The 17,837-nt window shown below is 40.4% G+C and overlaps 2 protein-coding genes, 1 long non-coding RNA gene and 1 other non-coding gene across 6 annotated transcripts in view; 2 read left to right on the top strand and 2 right to left on the bottom strand.

Moving 5' to 3' along the window:
* Positions 1 to 381: 381 nt before the first annotated feature.
* C7H5orf15 (chromosome 7 C5orf15 homolog) lies at positions 382 to 13,381 on the bottom strand. Its single transcript, XM_027546504.1, has 3 exons — positions 13,199 to 13,381; positions 4,087 to 4,610; positions 382 to 1,856 (listed from the first exon to the last, which is right to left on the bottom strand). Exons 1-3 carry the CDS (start codon positions 13,335 to 13,337, stop codon positions 1,725 to 1,727), a joined length of 795 nt encoding a protein of 264 aa, XP_027402305.1. The 5' UTR covers positions 13,338 to 13,381; the 3' UTR covers positions 382 to 1,724.
* On the top strand, positions 2,159 to 2,230 carry TRNAC-GCA. The gene has a single exon. It is a non-coding gene; the product is annotated as a tRNA-Cys (tRNA).
* On the top strand, positions 13,285 to 16,532 carry LOC113895373. Its single transcript, XR_003511823.1, has 2 exons — positions 13,285 to 13,545; positions 15,756 to 16,532. It is a non-coding gene; the product is annotated as an uncharacterized LOC113895373 (long non-coding RNA).
* The window catches only part of VDAC1 (voltage dependent anion channel 1), a 25,741-nt gene continuing 24,107 nt past the window's right edge, over positions 16,204 to 17,837 (bottom strand). For all 3 annotated transcript variants that reach the window (XM_027546501.1, XM_027546502.1, XM_027546503.1), the window contains exon 9: positions 16,204 to 17,148. In XM_027546501.1, the coding sequence (XP_027402302.1) occupies positions 17,057 to 17,148 (92 nt within the window). In that variant the 3' untranslated portion in view covers positions 16,204 to 17,056. The remainder of the gene's footprint in view (positions 17,149 to 17,837) is intronic.

Below are 17,837 nucleotides of genomic sequence, written 5' to 3'. Positions count from 1 at the left end.
GGTAGCAAAGACTGTGCCATCAGGAAGCACCAAAGAACCCCAGATCCACTAAGGGGGGCAATCCTCTAGGACGGGAGAGGCTTCAACAGGAAGACAACAAGGAAGCAGGATGCCAGAAGTGCAGCACACTGATTTAGCTGCTTTACTTTCCTTTTCAATCCTACTTTGCTATGGTTTTCAATGAACCACAGTACATAGCCATAAACTAGATCTAAAGTAGGATCTAGAAATGTTATGTGGAATTCACAGAAGCAGAGTCCCAGTGCTAAAACAAAAGCAAGCTAATACATTTTCTTTTTTTTTCCTCCCAGAGATACACTACCCATCTATCACCACCCAGTGAAGGACGCATCATTAAAATGAAATGTGCTCATAAAATCATGAATTTATATCTTTGCCATTTATTTTTTAAAATCTTATTCAAAATATTAAATAATACAATTTCAGATATGAAAAAAATTACTGCAAGAACAGTTCAGGTGTACCTCCACTGTGCCTCCCTTCCTTACTGAAACAGTAAACGGTCCACCCAAGAGAAACGATGGACTGCCCTGCCCCTTCCATCTCTAACAAACAATATGCCCACTAGCTCACCTGGGTTTTGTGAGTGGCGTTTAACACATATTAGGGGTTATGTTTTCTAAAAAGTTGTTGTGACACCTGTAAGTCAATCATGTTTCAAATCATATATTTACATACTGATCAACTCCTTAAGATAGAAAGACAAGTCAAAATTAAATAAAGTAAGCAATTTCCAGTTGCTATTAAAAAAGAACAAGAAACCAAACAAGCACAAAGGGAGAAAGAGCCAGTGTACAGATACAGCCTTTATGTATACAAACAGGTATAATTTTCATTTGAAAGACCTAGATCCAATATTATTTAAATTACAATGTCTCCTAAAATTCATTCAAACTTACTATAAAAAATAAGCGAGTGAACAAATATGATATAATTTTAAACTCTGCCCCTTGCTTGAAAGCTTGGAGGAACCCGTGCTACAATCAATTGCTAAGTAAAAGCAATTGTACGTGTATTTAATATTTCACAACAATTTCTACCTCTAAATTTAATTCAGTAATTCAAAGCAAAAAAGCTATCTATAACATTTTATTTATGTCTACTGCAAACTGCAGAGTCTCTATTGCCAGAATTTTTAGACACATTTATTAATGTGCTACTTAAAATCGTGGTCAGAATGAGAATAAATTATACATAAATTATCCAAAAATATCCAAAGCAAAGAGTCCTGGAAGAAAAAAATGTTACTTATATGTAAAGCATTATTACATACATCCTTGTAGATTACAGTTTGACAGCACAAAGAAATGTGTGCTTAAGAAACAGTATTTGGATGGCAGAAAGAGAATCTGAGTCAGCAATACCAGATGTGTTAGAATTTATTATAAGTTTGGGATTTTTTTAAAGTAGCATTACTAACACTTCCAGAAGAAGTACAATAAAGAAATCTAAAACAATAAAAAACTAACAGGTAATGCTTAGCTCCACATTTTGGACACCTGATTGAATTTACCTCTAAAAATGTAGATAAAAAATTATATACTCCTTGTTTGTGATACTTAATTTCCAAAGCACCAAGGCAAAATAAAGAGAGGCCCACCTCTCATTTAAGTATGAATTGCCAATGGCAAACATCTGCACAATATCATATAAAAAGTCAAGCAAATAAAATTACATAATAAGCAAATGCAAATCACAGTGCTTTAAAATATATAATCATTGGTAATCTTCAGAGAAGGCATTGCTTCATTAACATTCTGGTCAAGACGATGATATTCCACTGTTTTGGAACAAAAACCATCACGCCATTTCCTGCTTTGAACCAGAAGGAAAATCTGAAATAAAACAAATCAGATATTCAAAAGAGAAAATAGAGGACATGCTAAGTTTTTATAACTGAAATATCTGTCTCCTAGGTTCCCAAACACAAAAGTAAAATGTCAACAACAAAAGGGCTATTTTGTTTTCCATCTTGTAAATAAGCTGAAACAGTGCTTTTTAAATTTTAATGTATACAGAAGTCCTTGTTAAAGACTGATTCCTGGCCTCTCTCTTCAGAGATGAGCTAATAGATAGCAGTGGAGTCCAGGAACCTACCTGTTTAACAAGTCCCTTAGGTGTTTAAGTCCCTAGGGCTTCCCTGGTGGCTCAGATGGTAAAGCGTCTGCCTGCAATGCAGGAGACCCAGGTTCAATCCCTGGGTCGGGAAGATCCCCTGGAGAAGGAAATGGCAACCCACTCCAGCACTCTTGCCTGGAAAATCCCATGGACGGGGAAGCTTGGTAGACTATAGCCCACAGGGTCGCAAAGAGTCAGACATGACTGAGCAACTTCACTTTCTTTCTTTAGGTGTTTGTAATAGAGATGGTCCCACACTGAACAGTGGAATAAAACATAACTGGCATTCAAAATTTCATCCACCTACAAATACCTACAGAGCTACTGAGAGACCACTAAACCACAAATAAACCAACTCAAAACCACAAATGAGTTATTAGAATCACTGATTGTCTAAGCTGGAAGGCATTCTGAAATTACCTTTGTATCATTTTGCAGGTGAGAAAATCAACGTCCTTAAGGGGAAGTGGGTGCTAGGAATCACAAAGCAAGTTACAACAAAGTCAAGAACTGAGATTTCCTGACCAGTAAGTATTAAAAAGGACACTGTGTTTGATTTCCCTTTAAGTATTTAAAAAGTTTAACTATTTAGCTCAGGGACTGCAGAGCGCCCAGATGAACCCTCACACTAAATTATCCATAGAGTCCTATTTATGCCTCCTCTGCCTCATGTAATCCAACAAACCAATTTTAGTACAGCAATGTTCATCATATTATTGTTTCTGGATCAAAAATTGAAAACCATCTAAATACTCAACAGGAAAAAGTTAAATTACGTAGCTATTAAATCATGTTTTTAAAGAATATTAATGATATGAAAAGTGCTCATGATTTGTTAGGTAAAAGGCAAGATATAAAACTCTATAGGAAATCAAGTTCATTTAAAAATTATTAGCATACACATATATATCTGAATTATACACACATTTACAGGCCAGAAATATACCAAAATGTTAATAATGCTCAGCTTTGCGTAGTAGCTTACATTTTCTTTTCTATATTTTTCTGTGTCCCTAAAAAAGACATCTAATACTTTAACAACCAGGGGAAAAAGTTATCAAAATAACATTAAGTTCAATGTAAATACATTAGAAGTCCTAAATTAACATCTCTCTCCACAAGTACTCCCAATGAAGTAGCAATGCCAAATTAAGACATAAAATCTTAAAAAAAAAAATGATCGGGCTTTGGTTTTGCTCAAAATCAATTGGCTTCTTTTTTTTAAAAGCACATGTAGTAGGCTTCCCTGATAGCTCAGTTGGTAAAGAATCCACCTGCAAAGCAGGAGAAAGTGAAAGTGAAGTCGCTCAGTCGTGTCCGACTCTTTGTGACCCCATGGACTGCAGCCTCCCAGGCTCCTCCATCCATGGGATTTTCCAGGCAAGAGTACTGGAGTGGGTTGCCATTTCCTTCTCCAGGGGATCTTCCCGACTCAGGGATTGAACCCGGGTCTCCCACATTGCAGGCGGACGCTTTTACCCTCTAAGCCACCAGGGAAGCCCCAGGTTTAATTCCTGGGTTGGGAAGATCCACTGGAGAAGGGATAGGCTACCCACTCCAATATTCCTGGACTTCCCTTGTGGTTCAAATGGTAAAGAATCCACCTGCAATGTGGAAAACCTGGGTTCGATCCCTGGAGAAAGGAAAGGCTACCCACTCTGGTACTCTGGCCTGGAGAATTTCATGGACTGTATAGTCCATGGGGTCACAAAGAGTCAGACATGACTGAGCAACTTTCACTCACTCACTCACATGCAGTAAAGCATTCTGTCATTTGTTAAAATCCACAACGACATACAAGCTGATGAGATATCACAGTATTTTACCATCAACTGAAACCTGATTAAAAGAGGAAAAAAGACCTCTGAATAAGCAAAAGCATTAATAAGAAGTATGACTGAGATAACAGAGGGCAACTAGAGGGGGTGAAAAAAAGCTCAAACTTACCTTCCTTTTGTTGTGATATGTAATATAAACAATAGCAATACAAAAAGCAAAAATAATAAGGTGGAAAAAGAAATGGCTATCTTCCTCTTCTATACTTGAGGGTGGGGTTTTAAAAGGTCTCTCTGACTGCTCAATTTCCACGTAGCCCCTGTTTTCTTCCAAGGCTTCACTGGACTCATCATCCCGGGGGCTGGTGGTCCAGTCATAGTCTGGTTCTCCATAATCCCCGTTGTCCAGAGTGTCTTTGGCAGTGGACGGAGAACTGTTCAGTGTGAGAAGATCCTCCTCCTCTATGCTAGGATCTTCATTGTTATCAACCTCTTGGGACAGAGCAGTAGTAGGCAAGGGATGAGGGGACACGGACGCCACTCCACTTCTTTCTGTACTAGTTGTGGGAGGGAGAGTGGTGCTGATTTGGGAAGTAGAAGGTGTGGTTTGGTTTTCATTTGTTAAAGCATTCATATGTGGAGTAGAAACATCTGACGTGAGTACAGGCTGGCTCAATGACTCAATCTGTGATCGAACTAAAATAAGTAAAGAAAGAAATGTTACACTGAAATCTCCTAATTTATCTCCACCAAGCTAAAAGGAAATACACCTGTATTTTTCACTAAGCTAGGATTAGTCACCTTTCTGTTCTGCAGGTACTGAAATCCAACGTTTGTGAAATTAGAACAGAGGGCACAAGCTCTGTGTGGACTTTGCCATTGTGACCTAAAGTCAGACCCCTCTCTATTCTTTCTTTTTCTTATGGTGGCAGGCTATGAAATGCAACAGGTCTCCTATGCTGCTTAAGTTCTTACTATCTGGCAAGGCAACTGTTATCTGATGAATATTTCATTTTCTATTTTTCATTTTTTTATTTCATTTTAAATGCAACACCCAAATCCAGATGTACCTGTTATGCTGTCAGCAATTATACTGTGTTTTCCCAGCCTGTTCACCCTTCTTAGTAGACCATCCACAGCTTGCTCTGTCCTCAAATTTCTAAAACCTTTTCTGTTGTCCTCATTGTCAAAGGCTCATATAACTTCCTGACTTCTCTTAGAAAAATGAAGCCCTCAAAAGAGAAGGTCCACAAACTACCAGAACTCTAGGCTCATAAGTCCAACTGTCTACCTGACATGTCTGCTTAGATTTGTCATTCAAACTAACACGTTCAAAATGAAATTCTGACTTTCACTGCTAGGAAGATGGAGTAAATGTATTTTTCCCTATTCTTCCCACTAAAAACAAATAAAACTCTTCCTATTACATATAAAATAACACAATTGTGAAAGGTGGAAAGAATAAGGCAGAGCGATCAGAGACCTCAGGACCTGAGAAACAACCCAGAGTTGACTATCCTGAACTTTCTTTTTACCTCATGTATTCCAGACTTGGAGCTGAAGAATCCAGTAACCTGGAAACACCCAGGAGTATGGACAAAACGGGCCCCCAAAAAAGCCTGCTCTCTCGCCAGAAGATCAGGAGAGAGGCAGCCTAGCAAGAAAGAGAACTTTTAGACGACTGCTCTTACTCTCTCCAAACAAAGAGCACCACTCTCCACTCACACTTACAGCAGCAAAGACCAAGTGGGGAACCTAGATTATCACCCTGACCAAGCTGCAATGAGGTGCCCCTTTGCATCCATAAAAGGATGTGTCTGAGGAGGCCTATGCTATGCTATGCTAAGTCACTTCAGTCGTGTCCGACTCTGTGTGACCCCATAGACAGCAGCCCACCAGGCTCCCCCGTCCCTGGGATTCTCCAGGCAAGAACACTGGAGTGGGTTGCCATTTCCTTCTCCAATACATGAAAGTGAAAAGTGAAAGTGAAGTTGCTCAGTCGTGTCCGACTCGTAGCGACCCCATGGACTGCAGCCTACCAGGCTCCTCCACCCATGGGATTTTCCAGGCAAGAGTACTGGAGTGGGGTGCCATTGCCTTCTCTGCTGAGGAGGCCTAGTGGACAGTCAAGACTTTAGCCATGGCCCCGTAGTAACGAGGCTGTCCCCACCAACATGTCAGCGCAGGCCACAAGAGGAGCCGAAACTCCCACCTCTGCCCAGAGCTGCCAGAACCACCACTGCCCTTAAGGCTCAACACAGATCAAGTAGAGCCCCTAGATTTCTAGCTCTAACTGCAAGTAATGTGCATCGACCCCCACCTCCCCGTCAGAGCAATGTCATAAAAAGCAACTAAAAGAGAAAGTTTAAGACCAGAATCTTAAAAACACAAAGTACCCCAACTTACCACATATGGAATACATAATTTGACTAGCCCTTTAACTATTAAAGAAACTGAATTGTTAATTTTAAAATTCCCCAAAATTAAATATCCTTGCCCACATAAGAATGGAGAATTCACTGGAAAATGTCACTGGAGAATTCTACCAAATGTTTAATGTAGAGTTAACACCAATTCTATACAACCTCCTCCAGAGACCTGCATAGGGAACGAACACCTCATGATTCCTTTTATGAAGCTCCTAAAACCAAAACCAAAGACACCACAGAAAAAGAAAATTACATATTGGTATCCTTCCTGAACAGAAATGCAAAAATTCTTAACAAAATACTAACAAATAGAAACCAGCAATATAAAGTTCCCTGGTGACCTAGTGGTTAGGATTCCAAGCTTTCACTGCCCAGGTTCAATCCCTGGCTGGGAAACTGAGACACCGCAAACCACATGGAACAGCCAAAAAAAAAAGAAAAAAGAAATCACCAATATATAAAACGATACTCCATGATTAGTAAGGTTTATTTCAGAGATGCAAGATCGCCTCAATACTCAAAAATCAATGTAATCTAACAAGCTAAATTAACCTTGGCCTAAGTCTCACACCTTTTGCAAAAATTAACTAAAAAATGGATCACAAGTTTAAATGTAAAACTACACAGATTTTAGGGGCTTGCCTGGTGGTTTACTGGATAAGAATCCACCTCCCAATGCAGGGGACATGGGTTCAATCCCTGGTCCAGGAAGATCCCACGTGCCGTGGAGCAACTAAGCCCATGCGCCTGGAGCCTGTGCTCCACAAGAGAAGCCCACACACCACAACCAGAGAAAGCCCTCATGCAGCAACGAAGACCCAACACTACCAAAGTTTAAGTAAATTAATTAAAATAATAATTTTTTTTAAACTACACAGATTTTAGAAAAAGACCTCCAACAAAATCTTCAGAATCGTGGACTAGATAAATTCTTAGACCAAAAACACAATACAGAAAAGGAAAAATTCATAAATTGGATTCCGTCGAAATTTTAAAACTTTTGTTCAGTAAAAGACTTTTGTGAGGAAGAAAAGACAAGCTACCAAGTGGAAGAAGTATTTGTAAGCCCCATAGCCAACAAAGGACTAATATCTAGAATACATGAAGAATTATGACAACTCAAAAGTGAAAAAGCAAACAATCATTAGAACATGGACAAAAGACATAAAGAGACATTTCACCAAAAAGAGTATACAGATGGCAAACAAGCACATGAAAAGATGTTAACCACTGCTGCTGCTAAGTCGCTTCATTCGTGTCCAACTCTGTGCAACCCCATAGACGGCAGCCCACCAGGCTCCGCCGTCCCTGGGATTCTCCAGGCAAGAACACTGGAGTGGGTTGCCATTTCCTTCTCCAATGCATGGGATTTTCCACTGGAGTGGGATGCCATTGCCTTCTCCCTTAGCAAAATGCAAATTAAATCTCAATGAGATATCACCATACACCTATCAGAATGGCTGAAATAAAAAATAATGACCATGTCAAATGCTGGCAAGGATGCAGGGTAACAAGATCACTCACATGTTGCTGTGGTTACATAACATGTGACAACCATTTCAGAAAACAGTTTGGCAGTTTCTTAAACTAAATGTGCAACTACCACCTGACCCAGCAGTTACAGTCCTGGGCATTCATCCTAGAGAAATGAATTTTTATGTTCACATAAAAATCTCTGCATAAATATTTATAGCAGCCTTATTCACAATAGCCAAAAACTGGAAACAACTCAGATGTCCTTCAATAGATGAAGGGTTAAACAAGTGTAGTACACATACATGCCAAGGAACATTACTCAGCAATAAAAAGGAACAAACTACTCATACATGAAACAACTCAGATGATTCTCCCAAGATTATACTAGGTAAACCCAGCCAACTCCCAAAAGCTACACATGATATGATTCCATACATCACGTTATACTAGGTAAAACCGCCAACTCCCAAAAGCTACACATGATATGATTCCATACAGCACATTCACAAAATGATAAGATTATAGAAATAAAAAAGATTAGTGGTTGCCAGGAATTCAGGAGGGAGTAGGGATAGGGAAAAAGCGAGGGTGACTTTTAAAAGAGCCACAGAAAAAATCCTAATGGTGATGGAAATGCTCTGTATCTTGACTGTATCAATATCAGTGTCTGGTTGTGGTACTGCACTACAGTTTTGCAGGATACTATCACTGAGAAAAACTGGGTAAAGGGTACACAGAATTTCTGTCTTTTATTTTTTACAACTGCAAGTGAATTTACAATTATTTCAAGATGAAAAGGTTAAAGACATGAATTTTTACTCCCCACTCTGAAAAGACAAACAAACAACAACAACAAAAAAAAAGCCCTGCTCTATGTAGTCTCACTCTCAGTTATGACAACTCCATTTTTCTGTTGTTCAAGCCTAAAGCCTTGCAGTCATTATTTTAACACTCCACATCCAATCTGTCACCCTACCTTCAAAAGATATGAAGAATTTGAAGAGTTTTCACCTCTCCATTGCTACTGCCTAATCCAAGCCATCATCTCACCCAGATTATTACAGTAGTCTTCTAAATGATCTGCCTGCTTCTACCATAATCCCCAGTGTCCACTCTCAACGTAACAGCCAGAGTCACCCTGTAAAACCTTATGTTAAATGATGTTACGGCCCTGCTTAAAACTACCTAGTAGCTCTCAGCTCTCTCAAAAGTGAAATTCAAAGCCTTTATAATAGCCTATAAGCTCCTATATGATCTGGTCCCCATTATCTCAATGCTATTACCTCTTACTAATCTTCCAAACTATTCTATCCCCACTGCCTACTTAACAGATAGCAGGCATTCAATAAACACTTACTGAACATGCTCTTGACCCAACTCTCACCACAAATCCTACACTGCTTCCCAAGTAGTGTTTCTGTACCTGCTGCTGCTGCTGCTGCATCGCTTCAGTCGTGTCCAACTCTGTGCGGACTACACCCTCTCAAAAGCCTTTCTCATAGTTCTTAGCCAGGTAAAACCCCACTCACTCTTCTAAGGATATCTCCAACATCACCCTATCTGTTGTTATAACTCCAATACCTAGCATCAGGTAGGATTCCACCGGGGAAGCTCCAGGTAGGAGTAGAGTTAATAAATATTGTTCAAGGAGTAAAAATGTGGAAAACAGGACTTCCCTGGTGGCCCAGTGGTTAAGATTCTGTGCTTCCACTGCAGGGGGCACGGGCTGAACCCTGGTTGGGAAACTGAGATCTAACACGCCCTGCAGTGCATCCAAACAATAAAAACACTAGACGTTACATCCAAGAAAACAAACTTGGAATTCATCTGAAACATTTGATGTAAATTAGACCAACCTTCTGCACCACCACTCCTTCAAAGAAAAGAGGCTGATCCAGTCAGCTATGACGTGTATTCAGAACAAAGTGGTAACTCTGACTTCACCGATTTACTTGTTCAAGCTTATATATATATATATAATTTTAAATTTCTAAATATATGTTCCATCTCTATCCTTCCCTATTTGATATTACCTCTCTAGTTAAAAGTTAACTTTTTAAAAATTAAAAGTTTTTAATTGCTCTCTACTGGTCCCTTTTTAAAAACTTCCTTACACTGTATCAATATTTCTGATAATTCATTCACACATTGAATTCTGAGAAAAAAATGCCTTAAAAATTGAATACATTACATATTAAATAAATTAAGGCAACATCTGGGAGCAATATGATGGCAGAATGTAGAAAGTAGGCATTTTTGAAATAGCATGGCAGACTTGGTCTTACAGTGAGTATCCCATAATCCAAAATAACGCTTACATTAGTTTTTTTAAACTCTTCAAAACGAACACATAAAACTAAAAAAGTCTCAGAGATTGCCAAGAATACACCCAAGCAAGCACTGAAAGTTTAAGAAATCTAACAGGGAACAAGTTTAAATAAAACTGATATGGCAACTTTCTAACATTCTATGGTTACTTGAAGTTTGAAACTCAATACATTCTAGCTAGACTTTCATTTTCTTCTGACAAGAGTAACTGTTTTGAAATCACTCTACCCTAAGGCACACCTACAAAGAACATTTGTATTAGCCAAAGTTCTACACATGCTACACTGTCCTGCAAGGAGCTGCCTCCCTTTAATAGCACATGTCAGAAGATTTTCAACCATCTCTTAAAAAGTTGTTTTTTCTGAAACTATAGTTACCAGCTACATATACCCCTAAACCATATATCTTAAGCATTCCAGCAAGAAATATAAATGTTTATACGTCAGTTTTTTCTTAGATGATTAATGACCAAAACAACCATACTACTTAAGTACTTTAGTAACAGGAATACTTGCATCAACAAGAAAAATCCCCCTTATTTACTAGCTATGAAAGGACCTTGGGAAAATGAACCACAGTCCCTCCCCAGACTTACAAACACTTCTGGGAGGGTGGTCCACACACTCTCAGTCCTGCTGGGGAAACCCAAGTAAGTAACCACAGCACTGCAGCAGAGGAATGTATGGCTAGACAGCTCCGCTGGCAAATAGGTGAACACTATCCCATTCATACTGTTTTCCATCTGAACTTAGAAAAGATTTAGGCCTAAGAAGGATTGTGCCTTGGCCTGAAAATAAAAAGGAGCTACCACACAAGATACTGCTTAAATGGATTATAAATTCTTATTAGTGCATTTGTTCCTCCCAAGTCTCAGAACATGGTTTACAGGTTTCATTTCTCAATAAGGCCTTCAATATCTTGATTAACAATGTAACATTTCTAAGAAAAGGAATACTTAATCATGCAGCATTATTTAAAACAGCCAAGATACAGAAACAACCAAGGAGCTCATGAATCAATGAATGGATAAAGAATTGAGGTATATATACTGGATGAATTATCATTGAGAAATAAGAGAATGGAATCTTGCCATCTGCAACAACGTGAGTGGATATTCAGGGCATTACACTGAAGTGCAATAAGTCAGTAAGAGAAAGACAAATATCATGATTTCATTTACATGTGGCATTTTAAAAACAAAACAAAAAAGCTAAACTCATAGATACAGAAAACAAAATGGTGGGGGAGGCAGGGGGAGAGAGTGGAGGTGAAGGGAATCAAAAGATACAAACTTCCAGTCATAAATTAAATAAGGCATGCAGATGCAATGTACAGCATGGTGACCATAATGAATAATACTGCATACTGGAAAGTTGCTAAGAAAGTAAATCTTCAGAGTCCTCATCATAAGAAAAAAAACTGTTGTTAACGATGCAGGGTGCTGGATGGCACCTAGACTTCCTGTGGTGATCTCAGTGTATATAAACATCAAATCATTATGCTGTACACCTGAAACTAATATGTCAATCATGACTCAAAAAACTAAAAAAGAAATACTTAAATCCTATAGATCCATCAAAATGAAGCAGGGCTATCTAGGACACAGAGGGACACAGAGAAGGGGGACTACGTTTACAGAGAATCTCAACTTGTCCCAGAACTCCTGTCCTCCTAAGCCCCTCAGAAGTCCAATACTCTAGCATTCTGGCTCTTTACCAAGCACGATGGGGTCGCTAAGAGTCGGGCACGACTGGGCGACTTCACTTTCACTTTTCACTCTCACGCATTGGAGAAGGAAATGGCAACCCACTCCAGTGTTCTTGCCTGGAGAATCCCAGGGACAGAGGAGCCTAGTGGGCTGCCGTCTATGGGGTCCCACAGAGTCGGACACGACTGAAGCGACTTAGCAGCAGCAGCAGCAGAACCTCCCAGTCCTCAGAGAGGCAACAGTACTCAAAGATAGTTCTTTTCCCTTTTGCTCTCCAAAATATTCCATCAGCTCAGTCCAATCACTACCCCTACCCACCTTCGTCTTTACGGCTGATCTCACTGTCCCTTGGCCCAGCTAAACCCCCGGGCACCCACCCCTGACCTTGGGACTCTCTCTGGATATCACACCTTCTAAACTCTTCAGCACATGTTCCCTCTGTCCTCTCTTTTAGACCCTCATAACTCCCATCTCTATAAAGAAAAAGAATAATTAAAGAAAAAAAAGCTGTGTGCCATCCCAGTTCCACAAGAATCCAGCCATTAACCATTGCAAGTGCCCATCACAGTGGGCCTGAGGGGAATTCAGGATAGAGAAAAACAGGATGAAGTATTCTGCCTTGGATATACGGGTCCTATCTAAGGAAATGCCTCTTTAAGGAAAAACTTCAATAACCCCAGATTCCTGTGTCTTCCCATATAGAGAAAAGCACTAAAATTATAACCTTCAGATCTGTTGTTATTAGCAATAATCTTTTGATGTTCGACTACATGTCCCAGCAAAAAAAAAAAAAAAAAAATCATACATATTCTGGCTCCTCTCTTGACCTCTTCGAACAATTGCTCAGAACTGAAAAGCTGGCTCCACCCGCTACAACCTTTAGTAAGACATTGAATAAACTCAACTCACAGCTCTTACAGTTGTGCGTTTTTTGTGTTTTCGTTTTGTTTTGTTTTGTTTTGTTTTGTTACTCCACACCTCCAGGGAATTTTGGAGACCGTATCACAGCCATTCTCTGTAGCAACCCATTCTTTAAGACTCTCTAGACACCACGGCCACTCCTCCTTCCCCGCCCATCTACACACTCGCTCCCCGGGTCCCCGGAGCTTTCAAGCCCACTTCTGAGGCCTCTTAAAGACCCTACCTTCACAGACCCCTTCAGCCTCCCTTACCACAGACCTTCAGACAGCCTCGCCAGGGCTGAAGAGACCCTGCCCCTCTAGATACCACCACCTGCTCCGGACACTCGGAATCGCCCGTTCCCTGGCCGGGCCCGTCTTGGCGTTCCGCGCCGGGGCCCGCCCCGTCTTCCCGCGCCCGCCCTGCCGCCGCGCCCCCTTTACCACTGGGCATGATGGCGGATGCAAGCAGGAGGGCCAGGACCAGCGGCCGCGCCAGCCCTCCGGGGACCTGGACACCTGGCCTGGGCAGCAGATTTGCTTGCTCCGCGCCGCTCATCCTCCTCCGGGCGGCGGCAGCCATAACGGTCTCGGTTACGAGCCTGCGCGGTTGCTAGGCTCTGCGTCGTGACGTCAGACACTGCGTAAAGCATCGCGGCGTCCGTAGGCGTTTGCGTCCCAGCGTGATGACGCTGCGGCCAGGAATGGAGCTCTGGAAACGAGAAAGGCACAGCGGGATTTGGGGCAAGGGGGAGCACCTCAAAGTCGGCTGCAAACTACGGATGTAATTTGTAAGGTGTGAAGAGGGTCAGAGCAAGCCTCTCCCTCCCACGTGATGAGCTACTATACAGCTAATTGTTTTAGAACATTTTTAGAAGTATTCAACTTCGTAATAGAGTGATCCCAAAAGAGAAGTAACTGCCCTCCCACTCCCAAAGGCAAAGGAAACATAAATATGAAGAGTGGGTGGTGGAATTTTAGGTTCATGTTTTATTTTTTACCTTTCCCCATAACCATTTATTACTTCAACAAATACTTAGCACCTCTCCATATTTCAGTATACAGCACTGAAAGAAACTCCCCACCTTTGTGGAATTTCTTTTCTTGTGAGGGAGACTATAGTGTAAAATACCTACTATATATAATGATAAGGGTATTATGAAGGAAAAGCAGAGAAGTGAGCTAGGAAAGAGGAGTAAGCTTCTATTTTTAAATCCTGTAACTTAAAACTCCTAGTATATGAAAATGCAAATTTAGCAGCTTCCAGGAAGTTCCCTTAAGGCCCCAGCCATAATGCTGTGGTCTGTATGTTCTGTGAAAATGTTTTCTTAATAAATGTATATAGGCTTCAGGTCATAAAATTACATTTGATTGATTTGCAGGAAAATCATGTCATGAAACAAGACATTCATTTTACCCCACAGCTTCTCCACTCTGGTCTCCATGATTCCCTAAGAAGCTTACTCCTCCCCCATATACAGTTGAGCTGCCTCTCTGAGGAGAGAGGGCCTGTGTTCTGAATCTGGTTTCCCTTAACATTTATCTGGCCCTGGTGACCGCTCAGAAACACACAGACTCTGTGTTGTTAAGAAAACTAAAAGGTCATTCATCTATTCATTTCCCCAAGCCAGCCACAAGCCCAAATAGACTGAATGGTACCCTTACTGCAAAACTTTCAGGGTAGCCAGGGTTCAAAGTCCTCCCAAGTTCCCTAGAGCTTTCCCTCTGTGAGTACAAAAACCATCACTCAGTTTTACAAATAAGTCTCAATTCTAGTGTCTGCATGTTGGGAGATTCAGGCTTAAACAGGCCTTTTTCCTGTAATAAACATACCTTCAGTCCTCTTTTTTGTCCCCTTTGTTCCTTTGTCCCTGTGCTAGATTGTTCCAATTCTCCTACTGGTGTATCATGAACTCAGGGCATTTTGCACAATATTCTGACATGCTGCATGCAACAGACAATATATAAATAGAAAATATTCCCTCAGCCCTTTGTACCTTTCAAAATATCATTACTGTACCTGGCATCTGACTGGATGTACCCAACAAGCTTTATGCACCACAGTCTCTGAACACATTTAACAAAGTTCTCTTTGAAATAGCTGCAGGTCTTTATGAACCTGATGAAATATGACAAATACTGAGGCCAGCAGGTTTGGGGTGACCAGTTTGCTAAAAGTAAATCTGATACCTGTTTGGAATTGCCACTTCCAAACATCCATAAAAAGGAATTCTGCCTAAAACCATTTATCGCTTAATAGGAAAAAAGTTTACATTTGATGAAGCTGAGTAATACACATGCAGAGCTACTATTCTATTCATGTTTTGTAATTGCTTTAAGTCCACAAGTTATTTTTAAATACATATGGCAGAATCCATCCCCAGTGATCCATACCTTTATATGATCCCCTGCCTTTGGGAGGGACAGGTGAATGTGAGCTAGCACTCCTGTGATTAGGCTATGCTATGTGGACAGTTGACTTTAATGGGAGACTATTCTCAGTGGACATGATTTAATCAGGCGAGCCCTTGAAAGGATTAGGACACTATAAAAGAGTTATGGGGATGTAATGTACAGCACAGCGACCATAATTAATGGTCTTAAAACTTCTCATCAGGGACTTCCCTGGTGGTCCAGTGGTTAAGACTCTGAACTCCCAATGGAGGGGGCATGGGTTTGATCCCTGGTTGGGGAACTAAGATCCCACATGCTATGTGTCCAATAAATAAATAAAAACATTTTAAAAAAAAGAAAACTCATCACAAGCAAAAAACAATTCTGTACAAGTAATGGATGTTAACTGGACATCCAGGTATGGTGACTATTTCACAATGCATACAAATATCAAATCATTTGTTGTACACCTGAAACTAACATAATGTTATATGCCAATTATATCTTAATTTTAAAAATAAAATTTTTTAAGAATTAGGTGTTTGGGTTCTTCTGGAGGAAATAAGAAGTGTGGCAAGGATTTGCTGGTGAAATTTTTCTGTTCCAGCTGTTCCAGCTTTCAAAATGGAGAAGACCACGTGGCAAGGAATGCAGATGGTCTGTATTTGCTGAAGCAGCCCCTAGCTGATGGCCGGCAAAGAAATATCAGTAGAAACCACTGTCTTACAACTAAAGGAAACTGAATTCTGCTACAACCATATGTGCCTAGAAGAAGACCCCAAGCCTAAGATGAAGACACAGTTCGCCTGACTTCCTAATTTCACCACTGTGAGAATCTTAAGAGAGCCCAGGTACCTAGTGCTTGGACTTCTGACCGACAGACCTGTGAAATAAGTAAGTATTGTTTTAAGCCACTAAATTTGTGGTAATTTGTTATGCAGCAATAGAAAATTAAAAATATCACATATACATAACCACAGCAAGAAGCTGAAAAACATGACAAACATATGCCCTGTTTATTTACACTTTTATTAATAAAGACAACCAAAAAAGGATAAGGTTTCAATATTTTATTCAAGTTTTATTTTAAGTGATGTTAATTACAGCATTTGAAGGGGAGAATCTAATTCCACACAAAATGGAACTCTAAAATGTACCCATTAAACTGCTAAAAAATAAACTTTAGTGGCGAGAATACAACAGAAGTCCAATTTAGATTCTGAGTGTTGTCACCATGTGATTACAGTCACAGAGACTCTTCCCAGCTTGCAGCTGGGGCTCTTAGAAGCTATTTCATACTCTGGTGCAAGGGCAAAAAAACCACAACGTGAGAGGGAATTAAGTCCTGAATTATTGGCTTCATCACAACTTCTCCACCCCAAAATGGCACAAAAGAAACAGCTACCACACCCTGCAGACTACTTTTTGTGTAAAAGAGGTGATGGATGGAGGTGGAAAAAGTCCCTGCCTAAAAAAGTCCCTTTCAGATAAGTTTGTACACACCATCAAACAAAGAGCCTCTCCTCAATCAATTAGGGGAGGAAACCAAGGTTCAATTCTCAGGAAGTTACAATTTCATTCAGTTACTCAATAGGAATTTACAAAGTGCCTGCAAATTATCAGCTTCCACTTGGCGCCATTTCTAGGTAAAAAAGAAACCTGACATCTCTAATGGGGCCAGCAAGCTCCCCACCAAGTCTACAGCTGAAAGGACCTTTTTTGAAATTGGGTTTCTTCTGTACCTCTGAAAGGGTAACACCCTAAAGCTGAATCATCTTTAACCTGGAAGTCTAACATGATATTTAGCAATACTTGCATCCCAGACATACAACATTAAAAGGTACACTAAATTCTGAAGGTAGCTATGCTGCAAAATAGTTTAAAATTAAACGATTGTACAATAGTCATTTATGCTTGAAACTCCAGTCCTAGACCAAGCTTGTGGCCACCAGCATTGACGTTCTTGCCATCCAGCAGAGCCGAGAGTGTCAGTTTGATACCTGCAGGAGAAATCAGGGAGAGGAAAGGAAGAGAGAGGTAAAAAAGAAAGGAGAAGAAAGGTTAGCTCAGGAGGGTCACTGCAGCACACTGGAGACACCACATCAGGTTCAAAACCTGTTCCAGCAGTGTGTGATCAGCAGGAGCAAAACCACAGGGCCCTCAATCCCTGTTACTCAACACCATCTGACTAATGACTAGGCAGCCTAGGATGAGCTGATAATAATGATTCTTCCACAGCTCACCCAAAGCCACTTAAGGGACTCTGCTTTCCTCTATCCTCTCAATATCCCTGCTATAGTCAGCACCATGCAGTAAACTTCTTTAGCAAAAGCCCCCTGAAACAAAACCCTAGCCATGAATCAGACTCCAAGGTCTTAGGCTCCCACTCACAGCATGGATACATACATACACACATACACAACTAAATGCTATTTTCTCTAGAATAGCTTGATTCTGCCATCATGTAATCTTAGATCTCCAGAATTCAAAGCCCCAATTTAATCAAACTAACCTCAAGGTGGTATTATTTCCTATAGCTGTAACATTAATTCGATGGACTGACCTAGCTAACTTTGCAGAAGAAACCTGCAAACCAGTTTTACAATGAGGATGATCGATAGGCTGGTTTTATGAACTTGCTGGAAATAAGTATCAAGTATTAGGTATACACTGGGACAAAGAATGGAAG

This window comes from Bos indicus x Bos taurus, chromosome 7, assembly GCF_003369695.1.
Source record: "Bos indicus x Bos taurus breed Angus x Brahman F1 hybrid chromosome 7, Bos_hybrid_MaternalHap_v2.0, whole genome shotgun sequence".
In the NCBI taxonomy this organism is placed as follows: domain Eukaryota; kingdom Metazoa; phylum Chordata; class Mammalia; order Artiodactyla; family Bovidae; genus Bos; species Bos indicus x Bos taurus.
Note: the sequence above shows the minus strand (reverse complement) of the source record. Positions and strands in the feature narration are given on the sequence as shown.

What these genes read in the sequence shown, in the direction of transcription:
- C7H5orf15 (XM_027546504.1), bottom strand. Translation starts at nt 13,337, where the DNA reads ATGGCTGCCGCCGCCCGGAGGAGGATGAGCGGCGCGGAGCAAGCAAAT. An exon ending in ATCCGCCATCATGCCCAGTG is followed by an intron (nt 4,611 to 13,198) that starts GTAAAGGGGGCG and finishes TACTTATTTTAG; the next exon opens with TTCGATCACAGATTGAGTCA. An exon ending in CATATCACAACAAAAGGAAG is followed by an intron (nt 1,857 to 4,086) that starts GTAAGTTTGAGC and finishes GTTTTATTTCAG; the next exon opens with ATTTTCCTTCTGGTTCAAAG.